We start from the raw sequence: 23,702 nt of genomic DNA on the forward strand, positions 1-23,702 counted from the left end.
ATTTTCTAGTTTTGTCTTTGTTATTATTGTTCATCTTCTCTACATAAGAGCACTCGGCGAGACTAGCAACAAAGGACCAGCAAGGAACCGGCGAGATTGCCAACTTAGGCATTGATCACTTGGGGTTAGCAAACTAGGCAACCCTAGGCGAGGACTACCGATGGGTGCACGACCCCAAGCAAGGGTCGCTTGAGGTCACATGACTCCAACGAGGGCAATCTAGATCGCGCAACCTTAGGCGGCCCTCGTCAAGGGTCGCAAGGGGCTACCTGAGGTTGTGCGACCTCAGACAATAGCCACCGGCATCAAATCTGGCATGCTGGCAAAGAGTTTGTGTGTTTTTTTATAAAAATAAAAATAAAAAAAAAAATAGAAAAAAGAAAACCAAAGCCCTTTGTAAGAGGAGTTTTTCAAACACTATTTAATCCAAAATGGCATTATAAATGACTTTTTAAATTACAATGTATCAAATTTTATTTGCATTTCGGAAAATCCTTTTAAATTAAAGTCTTGCATTTTTCCAGAACACATTGGAAAAGTCAAACCAAATATAACCTAAATGGGTCTGTTATGAAACCCACTTTCAGCTCATACAATCAAAAGAGTAAAGTTAAAAGAAAATGGGTCTAGCCCATCTTCGTTCTTCCTTCTTTGCTAGTCTCCTCTCTCTCCTTCGACCGTCACTCACAAGGTCTCCCCCTCCTCTTCGATCCCAACTTATCAATGTCGCACCGTCGCCACCGCCCGTTTCCGGCGAGCTGAACTCATTTGTCTCCAGCATCATAGGCTTCCTTGCTTTCTGGTTAATCTGACTTCGTGCACCTGCTGTGAGTAACTCAACTATCGTCGATTCCCTACATCCTTGCTCAATTTGGCCTCTCCGCATTTCATGGTGTTTAGGGTTCCCCTATAGCTCCTACTCTCTAGCTCCTTCCATTTCGTCTCTGAAAATATATATACAGAGAAACCATTGTTAGACAAAATAGGATGAAGGCCACTGAGTTTGAAGGAATTAGGCAAGTTTCTCAGCTCACAACAGCAAATTTGATTGAATAATGGAAAGTTCGAGAAATGCGCATCAAATAGGTACAATACGAGTTTTCATTATAGGGTGAAATATGAATGTTCATATAATATGGATTAAATTGGGTATAAATTAAATTGATATGGATCATTGAATTTATATCACATATAAATGTCTCAATCTGAATTGGACCATTTACTCTACCCGATCTGAGTTAACCTAATTATTTGATGACCCTAAACTTGCATGGATTTCTTATCTTATTCTATCCAGTCTTATCCCGTTTAACTAGGACCATCAAACGCTTCATACTGGTTGAATCTGTTTGACTTTTACGGGATTTCCTGGATCCAAGGGGGCTGAAATCCGATTGTGCTCGTTTGCAACAAATTTTCCACAATTAGACGAGTTTGTATCGAGTCCGCACGAGACATGCGATCAAAAGCAAAATCCACCTGGCTCTTCCTCGCCATGCAAGACCCCACCGCTTTCCACGTGCCAACGCCTTTCAAAACCTCCCAAGCCAAACTCCACACATGAAGAACACCAGCCCATAAAACTGCCCTCCTCCTCTCGTCGGACCAAAACCTCAAGAAAAAACTCGTGTGAAAAGCCAAAGCCATGTCGGCCGCTCCTCCGCCGCCGTGGGAAGTCGTCCTCCTCGTCTCTCACCTCCTCGACCCCAGGACCCTGGCCGTCGCCTCCTGCGTCTGCAAGTCGTGGCGCGCCTCCATGTCCTCGGACAACCTCTGGAAACCCGCGTGCGCCTCCCTCTTCCCTTCCCTCTCCGCCCTCCAGTCCACCGACCCGGCCCTCCCCTACCACCGGATCTACGCCCTCGGCCTCGCCGCCTCCAGGTGCCGCGCGCGCTCCCCTGCGAAGCCCCGCCTGTCCCTCGACGACCTCGTCTTCGTCGTCGACGTGCGGTCTGAGGACCTCCCCATCACCACCGTGTCGAAGCCGGGGGACGAGATCGCGCCCGACCCGAACGGGCTGTTCCGGTTCGAGCTCGGTGCCGATGAGGAGTGCTCGTTGGCGATGGAGATCATGGATCCCGTGAGGATCACGTGGATCGTGGCGCTGAGAGGGTGGAAGGCGGTGTTCACCATGATGGAGTGCGACGGCAGGGCGAGCTTCATTCCCGGGGCCGAGGGGTGGTTCTCGCAGGAGCTGCCGTTAGCGGGGTGCTGCTCGAGCGCCGCCGCCAGTGGGCTCGTGGCGGACATGAAGTTAGGGTTCTGTAGCAGGGGGGTGGCTGGGGGGAAAATCAGGGTGGAGAGCGCGAGCGTGGGGATTCTGAGCATGGGGAGTTGGAGGTATGCGAGTATGGAGGATGGTTTGAGGTACTTGCAGAATTTTCTTGCTTGATGTAGGAAAGTTATACGTTGGTTGATTGTATGAAAAGGGAGGATCTTTTGTTGTCGTTGTCGTTTTTATTCCGAGTAAAAGTTGACAAAAAATCTTCTTTTTTTCCTGAGACAGAATAGATTTGAGTCATCTGATCTTTGCTATAGGTCCTTAAACTTTGAAGCGATCTAGTGTAGTTCTAAAACCCTTTGACGGGTCTAAATTACACAAAGGAAGTTCTGCAGATTGAGCTTGTTTTGCAGCATAATTAGAGAGAGAAGATGAAGATGAAGATGGAAAGTAACCAGAAGGAAAGAGAAGGAAAAAAAGGAAATGAAAATCAGAGAATTAAGGAAAACGACATTGTTCCGAATAATTTTTGCGAGTCATGATGCTACTTGATTGAATTTTCAGGCGAAGTTTTATGACTACATCAAATCAATTAAAAAGGTTTTATGATGAGTGCAGAACCCCAATAGCCATATTCACTAATCAAATAATACAAACTTACAAAAGCAAGACTTTTAGAACTCTAAGAAAAATTGAATTAAATTATATATTCTAAATCTTAGACAATGTTGAACCACCAGGTCAAATAGGGAAATTCTTGTTCTACATCAACAACGGCTCCTTCCAATATGAACTTACCTTAAAGAAAGAAGGCCGCGGCAAGAGTTTCAGAACTCCAGAAATGCCCTTAAGCTTAACATGTTTAGGAATAGGTCCATTTGAATAGGTTTAGTTTCCTCATCGTTTGGGATGTTTGCAACCCTTTTTGAAATATAAGAATGCAATTATTACTTATTATTTCAAAAATTCTAATCTTGAACTTATTTTATCAATAAGTCAGATATTTTTCTCGAATAGAAAAAAAGAAAAAAGAAAAAAGAGCGAGGATAAGGCGGGCGAGGAAGTGGGGGCAGACCAGGCCTTTGGCACATACGTGGACGCATTTTCTTGTCTGCGTGTGGATTCCCCCCCTTCTCTCTCTCTCTCTCTCTCTCTCTCTCTCATGGTCTTGAAGAGACGGCACGCCCTGTTTCCTTCAAATTCTCTCCTCTTCTCCCCGTCCGAAAATGGCGGCAGAAGCTGTCCTTGTTCGAACAAGCCTAAGCTCTGGTTCGTTCGGGTCAAGATGGCGGGCTCCGCAGCCGCACAAGTCCGCGGTCTCGCGCTGTATGGTCCGGGCTTGTAGCTCCGTCGACGGCAGAAGCAAGGTCTACAGAGAACTCGGTCCGTCTCTCTCGCCCAATTCCATTATGTTGGTCTTTCTCGAATGCTTTCATGTGGGTAGTTCTTCTTTTGGTCAGATTAAGATGGGAGTGCTCGGTTCATTTGCAAATGCTCAAGATGATAGATGGTTCTTGCTTTATTGAGAAGTTCTTTGACGTGTTGTTTTAGACTGCTCGTGAAGAAATCCGGACCGGTTCGTGGTAAAATGAAAGAGAAAGAGTGAACTTTTCCGGATTTTATTGGTCAGACAATCATGTCTTTCGCGTAAAATTTGAAGTCAGTGCGTTTCTTTTGGGTCTGAATCTTTCTCATGAGGCCTCTCGCTTGTCTTATTACATTAGGCGAACTCCCATGTGTGAGTGGTTCTTGCTTTTTAAGTTATCACCCTAGTGGAAAGATTCTTCCTTTCTTGTTCCTCGGTGTTCCAAATATGCTTGGTTTCGGAGTTTGCTCTTTGGAATTTCGAACCAGGGGTTCATTTGATATCTATGGTTGCCGTTGCAAGGAAGTTATGTCGAACATGTTGGAAAAAGATGAGTTTTGCAAAATATGAGTCCTGTCAGAGGACTTGAAGTCAAGTTTAATTTTCTTGTATAATCTGACGAGTTCTGAGAAATGTAAGCAAAAGTGTTTCTGGGATGTTGGTGGGGTAAAAATCTCTGCAGTTCGGCTTTTATGTAAAATTCGTATTTCTTTTTCTCCAGGATTGTTTTCACTAAAAAGGAAGATCGAAGATGCAGTTCAACGCACTGAGAAGATGGCTCCTACTGCACTGCAAATCGAAGAAGCTAAATGGATTAAGCTTGATGGACTGATTCGAGATTATGACCTTTGGGATGACCCTGCTAAATCCTATGATGCTCTTGTGAAGTTGGCAGACATCGCCAGAGCAGTTGATGCCCTGAGGGATTTAACTTACAAGGTGATGTCGAATGCCATATCCATCTCATAGAATAAGCTTTTCCTCCCAGTAGGTGTGGATTAAGTTGGGCAATTGTTGGGTCATTGGTTTGCCCATTATCTGTGCCAAAGCCTGAAAGCATGCGCACATACTTGTCTTGACTCTTCTTCTGAGATTAACTTGATTCTTAATGTGTCGATGACTGTCATATCTAGTTTAACTGTATCAATTAAAGGAAGTGCAGTTCCTGGGCTTTAGTTGACTTTTATCTGCTGAAATTTGCAGGCGGAAGAAGCGAAGCTGATAACTCAACTGGTGGAGATGGATGCTATTAATTATGCTCTTTTTGAGCAGGCATACACTTCATCTTTGGATATGAGTAAGTTTTTGGACCGTTATGAGATGTTAAAGCTTCTTAAGGGACCATATGATGTGGATGGAGCGTCGATGGTCATCAAAGCTGAATCCAATGGCAATTACCATGAGGTTTGATAATTTAACTTCATTTCTAGAATAATTATGCATGCACAAAGAGATGATGGTTTTATCATACTCTTCCGTTGTTATATACATTGATGTAGAATGGATGCACAGTCTCTGGTTCCTGCTTCTTTATAATACTTACACCAAAATATAGGAATTTCAAAGAACTTGAGAATGAAAAACTGCATATCTATGTACATCTAAGGGTGGGACATTATTAGTGGAATTTTGTTAGTATATATGTATGCTTGTGCGCATCACCGTTTCAGTTACTTCTTATCTACGAATCTCTTTGCTTGATGACTTAGATGTCTTGAAAATCAATTGTGGGATTTCTCCAGGGTTTAGCAGATATTTAATTTCTTGTCTAGTATCCTTCTTCCTGTGGGAGGTATTTTGCATGTCCCTCCCCTGAATTCCAACTCAGAAGTAAACATTGAGTGATAATGTGATGGCTATCAAAAGAATAATGAGAAAAAAAGAAAAGTGAGAATTTGATCAGTATGGATAGTGGTTCAATATTACTCTCCACTATGAGGATACTTCTGTTATGAGGATACTTCATTTCAACATCAGTATGAACTAGGACAGGGAATGATAAGTTGCCAATCTATTTGCATATGACAGATGAAATCCTGGAAAATAGCGGGCTGTAATATTCATCTATAATGGGGATATATTCCTTTTCCATTACCTAATTTAAAGATTCACTCAGTTTTGTTGACACAAAAAAATAAATAAATAAATAAATCTTTTGGGCTTATGCCTCTGCTGGTTCCAATCTCTCTGTTTCTCGTGCATTTGCTAATCCAGTTATGGGCTGAAAAACTACTGAGAATGTACCAAAAATGGGCTGAGAAGCAAGGTTATAGAGGGAGGATTGTAGAGAAGCATCGGGCAACGAATGGTGGAATCACTTCTGCAACAGTTGAATTTGAATTTGATTATGCATATGGTTGTCTTCAAGGGGAGAGGGGTGTTCATCGAATGATAAGTGGTTCAGAAACTGTATCAACAATTGATCAGGTAGGTTTACAATTATCATTTTCATTCTGATGAAACATTGACTTTTGTATATTGCTATTGGTTTTTGACTTCTTTCTAACAATGAGCTCTGAATGATTTGTTTCTTCTCTTTCCGGAGATTTCAGAAGGCAAAAAAGGCATCTTGTTAGTGCATCATTAGTATCAAGAAACAATTTAAAGTGTATTAAAAACATGACCAACATGTAAATGACTGTGCGCAAGGAAAAACACATTGGAATTGGAAGATTGATTGTTTCTGTGGCTCTTTCTTGAATCAAAGCAGCTAAATATGAACTCGTACTCATGGCGCCTTATTGTATATATTTAAGTAAATTCTTTCTTGATCTTATCTTAATTGCACACTTTAGATATTTGTGTGGCACCTAGATGTATACATGTACTTAGAGTCTAACATTGGCTAAAAAATATAAGATATGCAACTTCAAATGGTGTGTGGATTAATTTTGCACATGAGCTTGAGGTTGATTTAGTTCACTCAAAAACATAGCCAGGGAATTGTTGCATGTTATGGGATCCTGCCATTCAAGTTGTTTCTTTTTATAGTATGTCTGCTTCTTCTATAAGTGAATTGAAGGTTGAGACGAGCCTTTTCTGTGTAATCTGTTTCTGTTCTGCTACATCATTGGCCCCTAAATGCCTGTCAGTTCCTCATTTTAGTACTCAAAATTTGCAGGTTAGCCTAGCAGCTGTCGATATAATTCCTCTGTTCCGTGGTTCGGCCCCTGACCTAAAAATTAGTGAGGAGGATTTGCTAATCTCGTGCCCATCGTCATCGCCTGAAGTAGAAGTCAGTGAAGGCCGGTCTGGAGTTGTTATTCAGCATGTTCCTACTGGTTTCGTCGTCCAATCTTCAGGTAATGAGTTGTCTATTCGCTTATTTGTTAGGGTTACCTTCCAACTCAAATTTGTTTACCAATGGTTTCCGCAATCCGGTTGACTTTACAAAGAAGCAAATGCCTGCTCCTCAACACACGTTCATGATTGCCTGTCTAGTACGACATTTTGTGATCGAGAAATGAGATCTCAAAATTTTTATCCCACAGGTGAAAGGAGCATTTTTGCAAATAAGATTAAGGCCCTCAACCGGTTGAAGGCTAAACTTCTTGTCACAGCCAGCGATGTAGGAGTTCCAGGCATGAATGGCATCAAGAAAGAAGACGTGTTCAACGTATGGCAAGACGAGGTCCGAAGATACGTTCTTTACCCTCGCAAGCATGTGAAAGATGTAAGAAGTGGTGTTGAAATGCCTGACCTGTATTCTGTTTTGGACGGTAATATAGAACCTCTGATTGGAGCTCATATCCAGATAAGATACTCAAATGACATGCCTCGATAGTAAAGCAGTTTTACCCAATTTCACTCTATTAATTTATTTCTCTGCGTTGGTTCTTCATCCCAAAGTTTTAGCCCTTGAAGTTTCTTTTATTTTTATGTTAAAAACAAGACAATTGTTCCTTTCTCATACATGTATCCACGCCAACAAAACCATAAGTTGGAAAAAAAAAAGTGACCCTTCGGTTGGCATTTTGATTGGGGGCACCGAGAGATTTTAGCTCAAAAATTGAAGGTAATCCGATCAAATTCCTATCATCCGTGTGTAAACTACGCGAGATCAGGACTATTGACACAAATTAGTCATATGAAGTTACCGGTTTGTCCAGGTAGTCGAGCCTCTTTGCTGGTTCAAGATCTTTAGTAATTCTGACTGTTGACACTAAGTAATTGAGTATGTACAGGACGTGCATTCGGAATGAAGTAATTAAGTTTACATTAACATCCCAATGTTTATTCCGTAATTAAGTTTACATGTTAATATCCCAATGTTTGACTTGGTGTGAGGAACAGGCGTGCCAATTAAACGCACGAGGGAGGTTCGTTTCTCGATGTTACTGTTCCCCCCTCCGTCTTCTCACTTGGTTTATGAAGTCAGTGGGCATGACAAGTTCACGTTATGAGCATGAATAACTACGAAAGAAGCAATAATAAGCAGTTCAGGATTTATGAAGAAGCAATTGCAGTTCAACGAGTTCATTGATATAGATGAAAGTTTAAAGATGGCAAAAACATGTCAATGGACGATGATAATAATTAGCAGTTCAGGCTTTATCCTGGCCTTTGTGAAGCCTGCTGGGACTTCCTGGTATAACCAACATAACAATTCCAAGCAAATTTTCCTTATCATGCAAAGACAAATTCTAGGAGCATTCGTAGTTGTCAAGGAATCAAGCGAACTGTCATACACTTGAGCAGCTGGAGGATTCCATAAATAAATGAAACTTGCTAATTACATTTGTCTAAAACATTGCCAACATTTTCGCACTTAATTATGGGAACATCATCATCTTCAGGTCTACCACGTTCATATACAAAATTCAAGAGCCAAAAACGACATATTGCTGATATGTGCTCCTTTGAGGTTCTCTAGCAACAAGACGCAAGCAAGGATCCATGATAAGTCATTCTACGCCCAGCCTTACTCCTTAAAAGACTGAGCAGCAGACGGTTGTAGACAACTGTCTTCCCAGACTTCCTTTTCAATTAAAAAAAACATCCACCAGATAATCAGATTGAATTGCGAACTAGAACAGTTGTACCTAAAACTTGCACTCAGCATTTCAGCATTATTCCCCTACTGGCTTCGGCATCAGAATGTATGTTCAAAAACTTGCACGGATTTTTTCGGAAGTGATTTCAATGTTCCATCATAACTCTTCCTCCAAAAGATGCCTTGTAAAATAATCTAGAAAAAACCCAGATCACTCCACAGGGCCCAGACAAAGTAAATACAGTCAGCCCTCTCATCTCGTCCTCCTTTTCTTTGCCCCCTTTGCTAAGCAAATTTCATCAAAAAAACTTTCCCTTGCTAGTGGCTTCAACATGAATGACAATGACAATAAAAGCTCGATACTTTTCACCAACCAGCATCTAAGATGACGCTGCCCGACTACCTTCACAGAATCCATTCACCAAGATCCCAAAAGCGATGACAGAACTAAAGCTTAAGAATAAGGCCAATAGGACAATGATCACTACCGGTGATATCAGGAAGGATGTACGAGTCATGAACTTTGTCTGCTAAAGAGTCTGAAACAAGAAAATAATCGAGCCGCCACCCTGTAGATTACAAGAGGATAGTTAGCATGTGAGAATACCATTTCCATATGCTTCATCTGATAAGACAACGATATGAATAATGACTCAATAAAAAGCAAAAGCTTGTCATTGCTCATATTATCACCATTACAGGAGAGAAGTGTAACAGATATATAATGTTCCATCAAGTAGATCTATGTATACCTTTATTTGTCTTCCTCCCGCCATGCCGATAACCCCAATAAGTATAACCAACAGCATGAGGATGCTGTCTTCTAAAGGTATCAACAAAGCCCCTTGACAGGAAGTTGGTCTCAAAAGATTCCCTTTCTTCAATTGTAAATCCAGCACTTCTTTTATTTCCCTGGAGTCTCACGACAATCAGATTAATGACAGAAATAAGAAACACTAGACGTATTAAGAACTTCTGTTTCGGGCTGCCAAATGGCCTGAATTGTGATTTTTATCACCCCCCAACACAACACCCCCCAGCCTCTTTTCCAAACCCCCCCAACCCAAAAACAAAATTCAGTTGTATGGAGGAAAAGCCGAGTTACAGTCCTCTTCTCTGTTTTGGGTTTTTTTCCCCTCTTTCTAAGTGGGGCGGGGGGCATATGGTGTGGCCAGGACGTTGTACTGTGACAGTTAAAAAGCTCATGCAAATTATTAATGCACCTAGTCAATCAAAGGCAGAAAAGGCACATTGACTGTTTCCCTTACCGCAGGATCGTAAATGTCTATTTCCTGATGGGCACAATTCAGATCACCGGTCAAAATCACGGGCTTCGACTTTTCAAGTTCCTGTATTGCCAACAGCAAGCACAAATTTGAGTAAGAGATGAAACAATATTGCAACAGAACAATAATAGTTTATAGGTTGTAGAATTGATCCATGATATGGTGAATAATGACTTCAGAACAAAAGGCTAAATAGCTTTATCAAAATACAAAAGGGCTACATAGTGCTGGACATACTTTTATGTAGTTACCAAGAGACAGATCCCACTGTGAAATCCTATACGTCTGACACAAATAAGCAACAGAGTTAATGAACCATACTTGAAATTGTGTAACAGAGTAAACTGATGAAATAGATTTAATACCAGTCTTCTCAGGCCATCACCAGAATTAGGAATGTAACCGCTCAAGAGATAGAACGAATCAAACTCTGCAGTGACAAGCCGTCCCTCAGAATCATGATCTGATATGCCCAAGCCATATGTAACTGAAAGGGGCTTTATCTGCACAAAAAAAAAAAAAAAAAAAAAAAAAAAATACTAGTAATAACCTCAGAAATAATAATCCAAAAAAGCCAAATGTAGGAAAAAACCAGAAGGCACAGTACCCACCTTACACAATTTAATATAGAGTAAAGGTAGTACTTTTTGCATTTCTGACATACAAATTGCAACTTATGTCAATTTCATTATTCATCCCACATCACTAGAGATGCTAATTATATCTCATAAGCACCTTAACTGATCATTGGCTGTGATCTTTATTTAAGATAAAAAGCATTTCATTCGAATAGACACAAAGCAAATGGACTAACCCTACTACAAGCATATTATTATATCAACTAACTAGATTGAAACATCAGAATATCTATACAGAATCCTACATTCTCGGTCAAAATATGACAATTCATTGGGGTCGAATACACTCACTGTAACAAATCTATGGGGCTGTTTTGAATTTCTACATTCTTACAAACTTTTCCATTAAGATTTTATTGGATGCTATGAGGTGTCAAAAGGACCATGAAGGCACTATGGCTGAATGGGTTCAAATCACTCCTTCAAAGTGCTTTAAAAGAGAGAAATGAAGAAAACTGGGATGATGAAAATTTTCCCAAGATATCCAGTTTTAAGGAGCTCATTCAATCCATGACGAATCACATAAAGTATGTTTCTGCTCATTCCCAGCTTAAAACAACTTAACTGTAAGATGACATGCCATCTCATTTCTCCATTCTTCAAGGACAGACTGATGCTTTCAGGCTTTATTCATTCTTCTTTCAAATATGCCAACAATCTGTTTTGTTTCTTCTACTCAAGAAGTAACCAAGTTCTTCCTTATTTCCTACTAACTACATCCAACATAGTTCAAAAGCAGCAGATTGAAACAGAATGTGTACGTTATACAGCCAGATATAATCAAGCTCTCTCATTATAAAAATCAAACCTTTCTTATAAAAGCTGTACAGCACTCCAACTAAGGTGGGCATCAAACAATATTCTTAAAATGTATATAAGAAAAACAAAATAAAGCATACCCGTGAGATGATTGCTGTACCAGAATAACCAAGTTTGGCAACACTGCACGTCCAGTAGCTGTTCTCATAACCTTCTATTAGCCGATCTTTGATTGCTTCTACATCCTTCTCCTGGATATAGGCAAATTTTAATCATTAAAAACCTCAAACACACATGAAGCCAGGAGTCAGATCATTGATGCTCAGGAGGGATATATTAACATTTTCCCTCAAGTTGAAATAATTCCCTGGTTTGCAGTTCGATTTGGTATATGGAAGAAAATAAGAATGGGGAAAGTTATGTATTTGGAATGCAGAATGAAGGGGGTAGGGTTCTTTGGAATGCTTTTTCTGACTCAAATTCAAACATTGCATAGCAGAACATTTTCAGAGATCAAGTTTTAGTAATTTAAGAAATATGTTATGTTTAGAGCACATTTAATGAATTGATATCTTCCTTATTTAGTTAAATCATATATAGTATATGTTTAGAGTAGATATATATGTAGTATGCATCAATAGATGATTTCACCCTTATTTTCCTTTACTCCACCCAGAATGCTCTCAGAGTACCAAGTCTCTAGTGAACCACGAATTGCAAACCACGCACCAATTCATGGATCTTCTGTTTGAGTGAATCCTGGCAAACCCAGATCCATAAAGTGGTTCATGATAAAATGATTTTGTGTCTGCATGGACTAACTAGTAGGCTTTGAATGTCCCACTAGAATGATATGGTGCCAACAAACTCAGAAGAAAAACAACTATGCTTGCCTGCAGTTTGGTCTCCTGCAAGCACAATACATCAAAGTTTTCCCTTTGAGCAAGCTGAAGAGCAGAAAACCCCTCCATCTTTAACAATGCTCTCAAACCATTGACATTCCAAGACATCAACTTCACAGAATTCACATTCCCTGAAAGAGGTGGAGGCCTCATGGTTCTAGGATTGTAAGCGACCCAGTGCTTCTGTGGCTTCTTGTGCGCGAGAATTGTCCATGGTTCTATTGTTCCATTAACTTTGGCTCCTACTTCTTCAATACAAACTCCTGCAACTTTTTTCTTCAAAATGGATGACGATTTCCCTTTCGTCATTTCACCTGATAATTTAAATTCAGTGAACTATGCAAACAGCATGAGCACATTTTACTTTAATTAGTAAAACAGTAGATATTTCACCTACCAGCAATTTCATCAGTTTCAGTTGACTGCATCTGCTTTGATCTGACCACTGTGCCATCAACTTTCATCGTTTTTTCCTTGGTAGACTGTTTTACCCTCTTACTTCTTTGCATTCTAGAATTTTTTGAGTCGGAGCTAATTGCTCCAACACAATTATTCTCATTAAAGTTCTCTTCCCTCTTTGAAACTGAAATATATTCAGAGAACCCATAAGATGCTTGATCCTCTGCTCCCTCAATCTTATCACCTACAAAAGCCAATATAGGACAACCACCATGCTTGTCAACCACGATAGTGAGGAGCTCATCTTTGCACTTCAATGGTCCAACATAGGAAACGGAATGTAGAATGGTTGAGCAAGCATTAAAATGTGTTCCAATGAACTAGAATTGCATAAAGAAGATCGTGAACTGCTACAAAAGCTTCTTCCTTCTTAGAAAGTTTTCAACATAATTCAATGAGGACATGAAATAGGTTTCAAGCTGTCACGAAAAGCTGCTGCTATAAGTGAAAGTATTTCAAATATGTACAGTTGTGAGAAAAATTCTAATCTTGCTCTGCCTGCCAGGAATCAAATGAACTATCAATATACTGTAAATAGACTATAGAGATGGTACCATTTGTTTCTTGATTGAAATGACACTTCAAGGCAGATATTAGATCCAGTTTACGCCCTTTGGCTGGGATTCCAATTCTCCTGGTGTCAGAAGAATATAAAAAACAACAAGCAATGCAATTAAAAAATATTTTGCAGGTTTCTCAAACAAAAACAACAGCTTTTAAGATAATACAAAAAATGGAATACAGTCAGGGGGAACCAATCATGCAATAGAAATTATTTATCCAACTCTTTCGAGTGGCATACCCTTATATTTATGTATCTCTAAACAGATGATATTTCTAATATTGTCATGAGAGCATCTATTTTGTCCATCAAACATCCCATCAATTAGTTATACATTTAATGTTAATAAAACTCAGGAATCAACGAAGGCAGTTCATGTGCAATTCCAAGAGGGTGCTAGACTGTAAGTCCAACTGGCAGGACAACCGAGAAGGTGCAGTTTGTGCCTCTGAAATGCAACAGCAAGTAGGGAGCCAGTCCTTCAGCCCAGTCGTTCCATGTACTCTTCCAACATGCTTTACAAAAACGATTTACGAGCCTCTCAAACAACCATAGAAAAAAAAAAGAAAAAAAAAGGACTTACAGGTTTCATTATCATATTGAGGAAAGGCGTGATGCAAAAATTTCATTTTCATAAACACATTGCTCTATGTTGAAGGCAAATTCTCAAGACCTCATGGTCAGTAACATTCATTTCCCTGCTCAATAATCTCCCTTACAAGCATCAATAGAAAAACTTGATTTTTGCTTACTGTAAAGGTTATGCAGGAAACACTATAATGACTACCACACGCTTGCAACTAAAACAATTCATCCCCACCTCAATGTAGCTCTCAATTCCTGAAATGTCATCGCCTCAATTTTGGCTGGGTCATTATTAGGCAACACGACTTCACCGATGCTTGCACCAGAATTTTTCTACAGAAAAAATGAATGCTAAACGGTCAAGTCCCCAAAACACAGGTGGAAAGATAGGTTCGATTAAAAGACAATACCTTGACATGACTTTTGCTAGAACTAGGAACTGAAGCCACCAATCCTTTCGATTTCTTCCCTTTCTTGTCCTCAGAAGCCACCGCCGACTCAGGTCTCGACGAATTCGACACGCCCCTTTTGGACACCATTTCGCTCGCTCCGGGCAAGACGATGGAACGACCAACCCAGAATCTCGGAGCAGCCGCGAAGCTACAACGTGCGAAAAAGTCAGCAACTTTTTAAGGAACCAAAGCAAGGCTAGCATCACAGCGGGAAACCCAGGATTCGAAACTGCCGTCGCATTGTCGCTTAGCAGTCGCGTCTGCTGAAGGACCGATCGAAGTGAAAAGGGTAATCATCCGGAAGGAAAGACTCTAAAAATTCACGCTGGGTTCACGCAAAAATGAGAGGTACCCGGACGAACCTCAAAGAAGGGGTGGCGAAACCCCTGAACCCTAGTCGAAATGCTTGCATCATGGATGAAAGAATGCACAGAGAAACACACTCAGAGAGAGAGAGGCAGGCAGTACGGCGTTGCTGAGCAAGGAAGAAGAGACGCAGCACGAGGGCATACCCGAGACGTCACCGAACCGCGAGGGAAGAACCGCCGAAAGTGTGGAGGTCGTGGGTGGTGGTGGTGGCAACCGCCGGACTCCCACGAATCAACCGATCGTCCCACGTCTGCTTCGTTCCTGCATTTTGACTCTGGTCAAGATCACCATTCACGTGAAGGGTTCACCGTCCGATTACAGAAAAGGCATACCTCCGTCCTTTTTGGTTCGTCGAAAATCCGTAAGGTCCTAAAAACCCTTCCGATATCTCAACAAATTTTAATCGATAAAAAGATTCATTTTCATGAACCCCAACAATAGCATACTGGCAAATCGACCTATGAATTGTGCTTTCGGCTTTCTTAATATTGATATTTCTCCGGAATGGTCCAAAATAAATTTTTAATGGATGCCCTAACATTTTCCAAATGGTGTTTGGAGGCCTATTGCTTTTTGTTCGACTTTCCCTCCCTTGAGGTGAAAGTTAATCACTTTTAAGAAAATGCTAGTATCCAAAAAGCTGAAAGCTTATAAGAAGGCTTTTCGCTTTCGACATTTTCGAATGGCTACTTCTGGGGATTAATGAGGCTTTTTCTTCCAAAATTGCCCGCACTAATACTTTGCATGTTCCACTCTTGCCCTCACGAGTGCTTTTCTTCTCGAGCCAGAAGATGGAAGATGGCACGGGAGCTGCCGGAGAAGAAGTCACCCTCAACGCAGGCAAAGACAAGGAGGCGCTGGGACTTGGAGCGGTCGAGCGTCGGCTAGTACAATATCGATCGCACGAAAGAGGTGCTCCTTCTCGGCGAAGTCCTCGGGGCGGGTCTTGAGGAGGAGGAGGCTGTACACCTCGGAGTGGATGCTGTCGATGGCGATCTGGAAGTCGTAGAAAGCGCATGACTTGGAGAGATGGACCTCCTTCATGAAGCGGATAGCGAGGTTCTCAAGCACGATGCCGTCGGAGGTGGGGAAGAAAAAGCTACACCAAAACTCAATGTCCAAGGCATTTGCTTTAAACAAATACACTTTGAGCCCAAGACCTTAGGGAAAATGAAGTATTTTCTCAAAACTCAACCTAACGCAGAAGTCCGCTGGAAAAGCTAAATCACATGCACCCTTCACTTAGACTTAAAATAATAGAAATATCAACCCGGTATAACTCTTATGAGTTTCTAATTTTATTAATGTAGAGACCCATAAGTTAAATGGAACTATTATAATATTTATAAAGACCAAAAAGTTAAAAAAGAAAAAAAAAAAGACAATGTACTTTTTTTTATATATAGGAAAGGGATTCGAAAGATTAGTTTGAAATTATTATGAAAAGTTGAACGCTTAGATCAAACAAATTGAAAATTTAAGGATTATATTAAATGTATAGGAATAATTCAAAGGTGACATTAAATACATTATAAAGCCAAGGATGACATTGACCACCGACAGTAACACAATAATCCATAACATGCTTCAAATGCATAATGATTACAAAGATAGCAGAAATTGCAAAACAGAATACCCGAAAGGAAATGAAAGAAGAATAGGAGATTCATTGATTGACATTATATGGCATTTCATTTTCAGGACACATTTTGCTGCAAATGCACTAGTTCTTGACAACTGATAAGTAACAGTGAAGAAACACAACTGATAAGTAACAGTGAAGAAACTAGAAATCAACACAATTGATGCACTCACTTATCCCAATACGACCCCCAAAAACAATGACCATCACCTGTAGTCTGCCCCTTAAAATACACTCCAATATGTCTATATTCCTAACCGAGTAGGTTCAATTTCTCTACTTATGTCGCCCCAAATCCCATATGTTCCAGACATCAAGAGTTGTGTCTTGGCCATCCTCCAGCTTAGAACATTCTGTTTTGGTAACAGACCTGCTGATTCAGCTAACCTTTTGATCCCACACTAAGAATTGCCTTGCTTTGACCCCCCAAAAGGGTCAGCCTGAGCTGCAACTCGCTCCACCAAACCAAATCCATATGTATTTTCTCCAACATCGAAATCAGAAACGATCTTTCGACTGTACTCATCTTTTGACGACTCCTTTTCTACATTTCCCAATGCATCACGTGCAAGTGACTGATTCGTGAGGGCATTCCCAAAGATGAATGTTCCGCTTCTATTACTGCAGTCAAGACCATCAGCTACTCCGCTCCCCAGTCCAAAAGCAGTTCCCAGTCCATTTTGGTTTCCAAATCTACTTCGTCAGCGTGGGATGTGGATTGTTGTATCGGGCAAAGGGATGTCACGTGGCAGCATGTTTATTTCTGCCCACGTTCCTTTGGCTTGTGAAATGCCTCCTCAGCTGCTGAGCTATATTCCACTTAACCATTGTCATGAAAGTATAAGAAGCTCCTTGCTTCCATGAGCTTTCACTTCGGTATTGAGCCAACTGAGCTGCAAGACTTCTCCCACGATGGCACGGTTTGGCTGCCACAGCCTGCGAAAATAATCGAAACCATCATTTAGTTCACTAATTCGAGACACAACTTCAAAGAAAAGCTGGAGAAAAAGGTCAAACTTTTAACCGATCACCACCTGCCTGTTTTGTACTCTCTTTGATTATCAATTAGTGATTACAATTTCTACTGATAAAATAATAGGAAGATAAGCTTTGAGTATTCAATTATTTTACCATTCTTCCGTGGTCGATCCGTGAGAAGTGGATGACATGAGAGCCAAAAATTTTGTCCAACTATTGACTCTCTTAAAATGGAAGCACTTGTCTTTTGCATCCCGCGAATCATGCCGTCATCTGCCCCCCTTGCGATCCCCCGTCTCCTCTGTCTTGCGTGCGGGCCGGGCTAAAATAAAGGGAGATGGGCCGACTCGAGCGCGAAAAGGAGAAAGGGAAAAGAGATAGGTGGGCCAGCCCACGCATAAAGAAAAGAGAAAGGAAGAAAAAAGAGGAGGAGGAGAAGGAGGGCCGGGTAAGCCCACCCCACTACTTGGCTCCATCCGATTTTTCTTTTTCCTTTTTTTTTTCTTTTTGATGACAAATTTTTCGGAAAAATTTAAAATTACCATTAGTGATGCAAATATTCCTAATGCTAATACGTGGTGCAATTCAATGAAAAAATGATACCTTTTAATGAAAATTATTTGCTTTGTTTTTTACTTTAATTCTTTTTTTTAAGAGACCGATTCATAATTTTTTACGTGATTACGTCATAAGTAAAAAGAATAAAATTTCGGTGTCAACATTGTTAAAGAAACATTTCATTCATTTCCACAGATATACAATAGAGACATGCAATCCAACTGTAAACCAAAACAAATCCAAAACAAAACAAGCTCTAGAAGATAAGACATACTTAAAGAGCAAATCAATGACTTCTTCAAACCATCGGTGGCCATCTTAGTAATGAGCACACATCAAGACCTCTATCTATTATTATGGCTTTGCTTTTCGATGATACATGCTTAGGTTCGACACCTTAACACCCTCACCGTTTAGAGTATCAAGGTTGGACGCGCACAAATTTGGCACCTGTGAGAGTGAACAAAATTCCTTTAATCTCCTTCGAAACAGGATTTATACATCAACGAAACCCGGGAGAAATGAAACCCTAAAATCAAGCATGGAAAAATCCCCAAAACTTACTTAAATAGAATTATCGTAATATTTATAAATAATAAAAAAAAAAAACCAAAAAGCTAGATAGCATATATTTTTTTGATTCAAGAAAAGCATTAAAATGAAACGATATTCTCTAATTCGTTGATAGTTTAACTATGAAAACTTCCAAATACTACTGAAGGGCCATTTTAAAATTTTTATATAAAGTTGAGGGATCAATTAATAAATTGAGAATTTATGAACTATGTATTAAGATCCATTTGTTTAAAGGAACACTGTTTTCAAAAAAATATTTTCAACCTTTCTATGTTTGGATTATGGAACTGAAAACAACAATCTTTTATTGGGCTGGCAAGAAGGAAAATGCTTTCCTTTAAACATCAAACAAATGAAAACTAATTATTTTCCTTGAAAATAATTTTCATGAAAAATATTTTTCTTTATCGCGAAAACACATTGAATGAATTAAAAGTTTAAATATGACATTTAGCATTTGGTCAAAATTTAGGGACAAAGCAATGATTTTCAATTGCGTGGCCTATGGAGTCCTAATCGGACCACAGGCCAGTAAGGGTGCATTTGGTAACGTTTCTATTTAAAAATTGTTCCAGGAAACAGAAATAGAAAAAATGTTTCTGTTCCAGAGAATAATTTTTTAACAAAAAAACGCGTTTGTAAATCGTATAAAATTTATGTTTCTGGAATAGAAAAAGAATAGAAATACATTTGGTAATCGCACAAAATTTCTGTTTCGGAATAGAAAAGAACAAAACACGTTTGATAACTGTACAAAATTTATGTTCTAATTTTTTTTTTCAAGTGTTTTTTTTTTAATAAAATGTAAACTTGGTATTGAATTATCATTCTCATGAAATGCTCATCAATTTAATTATGTTCATAGTAAGTGAAAACAAACATTCTAAACATGATCATATTTGCTTACTTGGAAGAAATTTTTTTAAGTTTGTACCAAAATTTTCCCAATTGTTTTTTTTTTATAATAAAGTGTAAACTTGATTTTGAATTCTCATTATCATAAAATGCTCATCAATTTAATTTTGTTCATGGTGAGTAAAGTCAAACATTCTAAACATGGTTATAAGTGCATACTTTGAAGAAAATTTTATAAATAAACTTTGTACCAAATTTTTGTCACATGCATTTTTTTTCAATAAAGTGTAAACTTGGTATTGCATTATCACTCTAATGAAATGCTCATCAATTTAATTTTGTTCATGGTGGGTGAAGAAAAACATTCTGAACATGGTCATGTGCATACTTGGAACAAAATTTCGTAAGTAAAATTTATACAGTAAGAGCTAGCTAAAAGAAGAATATCTTATAGATCTCTACATAGACCCTTTCATACATAACATCACAATAATGAAGTAATATAGTTCATTGTTCAACTTCATCACATTGAATTTGATAAGTGAGTACTTAAAAACAAAATTACAAAAGTCGGAAACACAAAGTCATGAAATCTCAAGCATATTATGATCCCTCGCCATTTTATTTGCAATCCTTGTCCTAAGCATGTTTATTCCAGGTGCATCATGCAATGTATCATCTGCAACCTCCACTTTTGTAGGTCCGCATGGATACTCCGGATCTCCATATAGGCAAAAGTTTTTATCCATCGCATCTTGATCACGAATGTAATTATGGAGAGCACAACAAGCAATTACAACAAGTGCTTGCTTCCGAATTGTAAATGGAGGCATATGTCTCAAAATGGTGAAGCGATTCTTTAATATCCCAAATGACCTCTCAATTACATTTCTTAATGAAGAGTGCTTCTTGTTGAACAATTCTCTTGCTGTCCTTAGTTGTCCCCCATTCCCTCTATACTCGCTTAGATGATATCGATCGCCTCTAAATGGAGTTAAAAATCCTGGAAGTGCTGCATAACCCGAATCTACCACGTAATATTTCCCTATAACATGATATATATATATATATATATATATATATATATATATAAATTTGTTGTGATATTCAACCATAATATATAATCATAAAATTGTCTTCATAAACAAAGTAAGTACCAGGTGGTGGTCGGGGAAATTGCAGTTGAGGATTTTCAAGTGCTGTTGAAACCACTCGACAATCGTTAGCAAATCCTTCCCATCCAGCATACACGAAAGTAAATTTCATATCAAAAGAGCAAATACATAGCACATTCTGGGTTGTTCTCCCACTCCTACCTCTAAATGGAATCTGCTAAGACACAGGGACGGTAGCATCTATATGGGTGCCATCCATAGCACCTACGTAGCCATGTCAATATATTAACAATCTAATATCATATAAGATTATCAACTACATGTATTTAACGGTATAAAATCAATATAAAAATCATACCTTGAAGTAGCGTTTATGACTAGGATCAATAAGAATTTCTTGTGGAATGACGTCAAAGGACGGTGGTTTGATTATCTCCTTTGAAAGTTTGATCATTGCTTTCAACACTTTGTTGAAATACTTGCTGATTGTTTCTCCTGAATGTTGGAATCTCTTACATAAATCTCTATTTGAGTTATTGTGAGTAACCACACTTAAGAATATCCCAACTTGTTCATCTATTTGAACATATCGACTATCTTTCAATCAACTACTTACCCTCATTAAGTCACATAAATTCAAAAAAAACATGTCTCTCTATCCTAAATGCTTCATACATTCTATCTGAATGTCCATGAACAATCTCCCTTATCCATTCTGCTACTGATAATTGACTGTCCCTAATAGGTTCTCTCGTATGCAATGACGTGTCCAATGCAGCTAAGCAGAACCATGCTACCAATATGTTAATATTATCATCCAAGAATTGTTCAGCTGGTTATACCTGCTCATTAGACACACTATTTGATCCCCCTTCCATAGTACCTATACAATCACAAAAATGACCAAAACATCAATATAGATTTTGAAAACACATCCCAATAACATTCAATAACATAAGTCATAAAATCTCAATAAGATATGCCATTACATATAAGTACAAGAGTCTCAACACTAATCATATTTGAATAAACTAAAGATTAATAGATAATATAAGTTATACAGTCTAATGAAACTCCATGCAATTCATAATATATTTCCAAACATCTATTAAAGGAATTGAAGAAGTCCAATCCTCCTTGCAGGTGTGGATATAATAAAAGCCTCCCTCCATTGAGAACTGGCGCATGCTCGTTCCATTGCTTTATTGTAAACATCTTGCTCTATCTCAGGCATACTCAATAAGAATATGGACCACAGCAAATACGGAGAAAGGGTCTACAGGTGGTTGTGTAGTCCCTGAGCTCGCAGAGCCACCACCAGATTGACTTGATGACCTAACTTTCAGAAAATCTTGTATGGCTCTGCAAGTTTCAGCAATACCAGATTGGTTACTCTATCTTCTCCGCTTATTATTTGGAGTTCTATCCAATTTGTGCTTTCCACGAACTGAAGTTCTAGCATCGTCTGTTGTAAAGAGTCTGTCATCACTGTGGTGTCCAATGAAATCATTTGCATTGCTACCATCATAATCACCACCTGCATTGACACCATTTGCATCACCACCACTGTTGTCACCACCTACATTGTCATCACCATTGTCATCATCATCCGACACATTCACATCTTGAGCACTTCCTATGGCATGATCCCCAGTAGCATATGTACCACAAAAACCAATACAAAGCTCAGGATACTGAGGAAATCCATTCTTCTTGAATCTTGTCCACTTGACATTATCCTACAATTTTCACAATAATGACATTTCAGCAATATAATCATACATTTTAAAATTGACATCTGTAATGATATCAAAATGACCACAAAGTTAAGAAATACCTTGATATGAGATTCCCATATACTTGGATCGTCGACAACAACTCTTTTGTTCACATTATTCCAACCAAATCCGGACTGAGAAATGAGTTTGTGAAAATTGTCATACTATTTTTTCAGTTTATTTACCTTGTTCCTCAGCTGTACCATGGTAAATTGGAATCATGTCTGTCTACTAAGTTCAGACTGTAGATTCCTCCACCCCACTATGTTGAAAGTGGAAGAGGTGCGGTTTCCCTTTTTTTACCTCATCCACCAATAAACCAATAAGTATATGGGTTACAGACTCTGTCCACTTTGCATTGAATGAGTGTCTCTCAGATGCCATTGAATCTTTGACCGGTTGAGCATCATATGAGTTATGAATTAAATCAATAACATAATACCATAAGAACTACACGCCATACCCAGAATCAGCATGGTAACCTATATGGATCCGTATACCCTATCTTATTTTGTGCACGGTCCAACTAAATTATAAGATCTCTAAGATTAAGACAATGAAAAAAGAAGCCGAAAGGCCAACCTTAGCATGCGGATAACTGTTTCCAAAATCAGCAAATTGTGATTTATGTGGCAGAGACTAGCAAATTGCGGACAGAGCAAGGGAAAAAAAAAATATGTCTTCGTGGATTGGCACCGGCAAGGCGGAACTTTGGATGGATCCACCGAAGTTCTCAAAGCATCAACGTCGATAATGGATCCACCAACACCAGCATTGTTCACCTGGGAAGGAGACAACTAATTGAGATAGAGTGAGAAACAAGGAAAAGAGAAGGAAACAGTCACCAAAATGAGTGCAAATATGTAAGAGGCTTCCACAATACAGGATAAGTTTTAATTCCACATTGCAACAAAAATCAAATGATGGAGACGGACATTATCATTGCCAAAAATCACTGTACCAAGCCTATTTTGGGCAAAAAAATCCTTTGAAAATGATTATTTAAGTTTCACAACTTTTATAAAGTAATTAGTTAAATGATTTCAATGACTTAACTTGCCAGAAAATGTAACGTGTTACTGTAATAGAAGGGATGAGATTTTGAGAGGTCCTTTTCCTCTCTTTAGTTATGTAAAATAAACTCCAACTCTATCATTTGAAAGTATTTGCGTGTTTTTAATACTACTTGTATGATTTTTCCATTTATCGTTTGATCAATAAGAAAAATTGACTCTCTTCTTATAATTACATTTATTTTATCCTATGATTATCTTGTCAATATTTGTAAGAACCCAATTTGGTTTATGTCACCTAAGCTCCCAAAAAGAGTACCCTAGTTATCACATAATGTGATGACAATTTAGAATTAGGTGTTTTTTCAACTGGGACTCTTCCATGCAATCTAAAATTTTGGGATATTCTAAACTTCCGCTTAAGGAACGACATACTTGGTAGTCATCAAACAATACTCTCTCTATTTAATGTGTCATTCATACAATCATGTTACCTTATCGTTTGATCAACAGGATTGACACTAATACAGGAATTAACAGTATTAGGATGCATCCACCTATGCATCAATCTCTCCTAGTTGCAACACAATCCAAA

General features: G+C 38.9%; 4 protein-coding genes across 7 annotated transcripts; 2 read left to right on the forward strand and 2 right to left on the reverse strand.

Annotated features, from left to right (window-relative positions):
* The first annotated feature begins 1,586 nt into the window (after window positions 1–1,586).
* LOC104427413 (probable F-box protein At5g04010) lies at window positions 1,587–2,487 on the forward strand. The gene has a single exon (XM_010040508.3). It carries the CDS (start codon window positions 1,646–1,648, stop codon window positions 2,390–2,392), a length of 747 nt encoding a protein of 248 aa, XP_010038810.1. The 5' UTR covers window positions 1,587–1,645; the 3' UTR covers window positions 2,393–2,487.
* An 825-nt stretch (window positions 2,488–3,312) lies between these two features.
* LOC104425339 (peptide chain release factor PrfB3, chloroplastic) lies at window positions 3,313–7,428 on the forward strand. Its single transcript, XM_010038025.3, has 6 exons — window positions 3,313–3,604; window positions 4,309–4,526; window positions 4,791–4,991; window positions 5,802–6,014; window positions 6,709–6,889; window positions 7,079–7,428. The coding sequence occupies exons 1-6, from the start codon at window positions 3,448–3,450 to the stop codon at window positions 7,369–7,371; spliced, it is 1,263 nt and encodes a 420-aa protein (XP_010036327.2). The 5' UTR covers window positions 3,313–3,447; the 3' UTR covers window positions 7,372–7,428.
* A 669-nt stretch (window positions 7,429–8,097) lies between these two features.
* On the reverse strand, window positions 8,098–15,156 carry LOC104425337 (DNA-(apurinic or apyrimidinic site) endonuclease, chloroplastic). 4 transcript variants are annotated; one of them, XM_039304663.1, is made up of 13 exons: window positions 14,925–15,156; window positions 14,692–14,853; window positions 14,182–14,371; window positions 14,007–14,104; window positions 13,179–13,258; window positions 12,563–12,808; window positions 12,157–12,479; window positions 11,404–11,514; window positions 10,232–10,369; window positions 10,104–10,151; window positions 9,849–9,929; window positions 9,333–9,492; window positions 8,098–9,149 (listed from the first exon to the last, which is right to left on the reverse strand). In XM_039304663.1, the coding sequence occupies exons 1-13, from the start codon at window positions 15,131–15,133 to the stop codon at window positions 9,028–9,030; spliced, it is 1,968 nt and encodes a 655-aa protein (XP_039160597.1). In that variant the 5' UTR covers window positions 15,134–15,156; the 3' UTR covers window positions 8,098–9,027. The 4 variants fall into 4 exon arrangements, with proteins under 4 accessions (XP_039160597.1, XP_039160600.1, XP_039160599.1 ...); XM_039304666.1 differs by having other exon boundaries at window positions 14,736–14,853; window positions 14,925–15,069; XM_039304665.1 differs by lacking the exon at window positions 14,925–15,156 and having other exon boundaries at window positions 14,736–14,918.
* A 6,554-nt stretch (window positions 15,157–21,710) lies between these two features.
* On the reverse strand, window positions 21,711–22,300 carry LOC120289824. The gene is made up of 3 exons (XM_039305180.1): window positions 22,280–22,300; window positions 22,154–22,228; window positions 21,711–22,055 (listed from the first exon to the last, which is right to left on the reverse strand). The coding sequence occupies exons 1-3, from the start codon at window positions 22,298–22,300 to the stop codon at window positions 21,711–21,713; spliced, it is 441 nt and encodes a 146-aa protein (XP_039161114.1).
* Between the last annotated feature and the right edge of the window lie 1,402 nt (window positions 22,301–23,702).

This window comes from Eucalyptus grandis, chromosome 11 (genome assembly GCF_016545825.1).
Source record: "Eucalyptus grandis isolate ANBG69807.140 chromosome 11, ASM1654582v1, whole genome shotgun sequence".
Classification (NCBI taxonomy): Eukaryota; Viridiplantae; Streptophyta; class Magnoliopsida; order Myrtales; family Myrtaceae; genus Eucalyptus; species Eucalyptus grandis.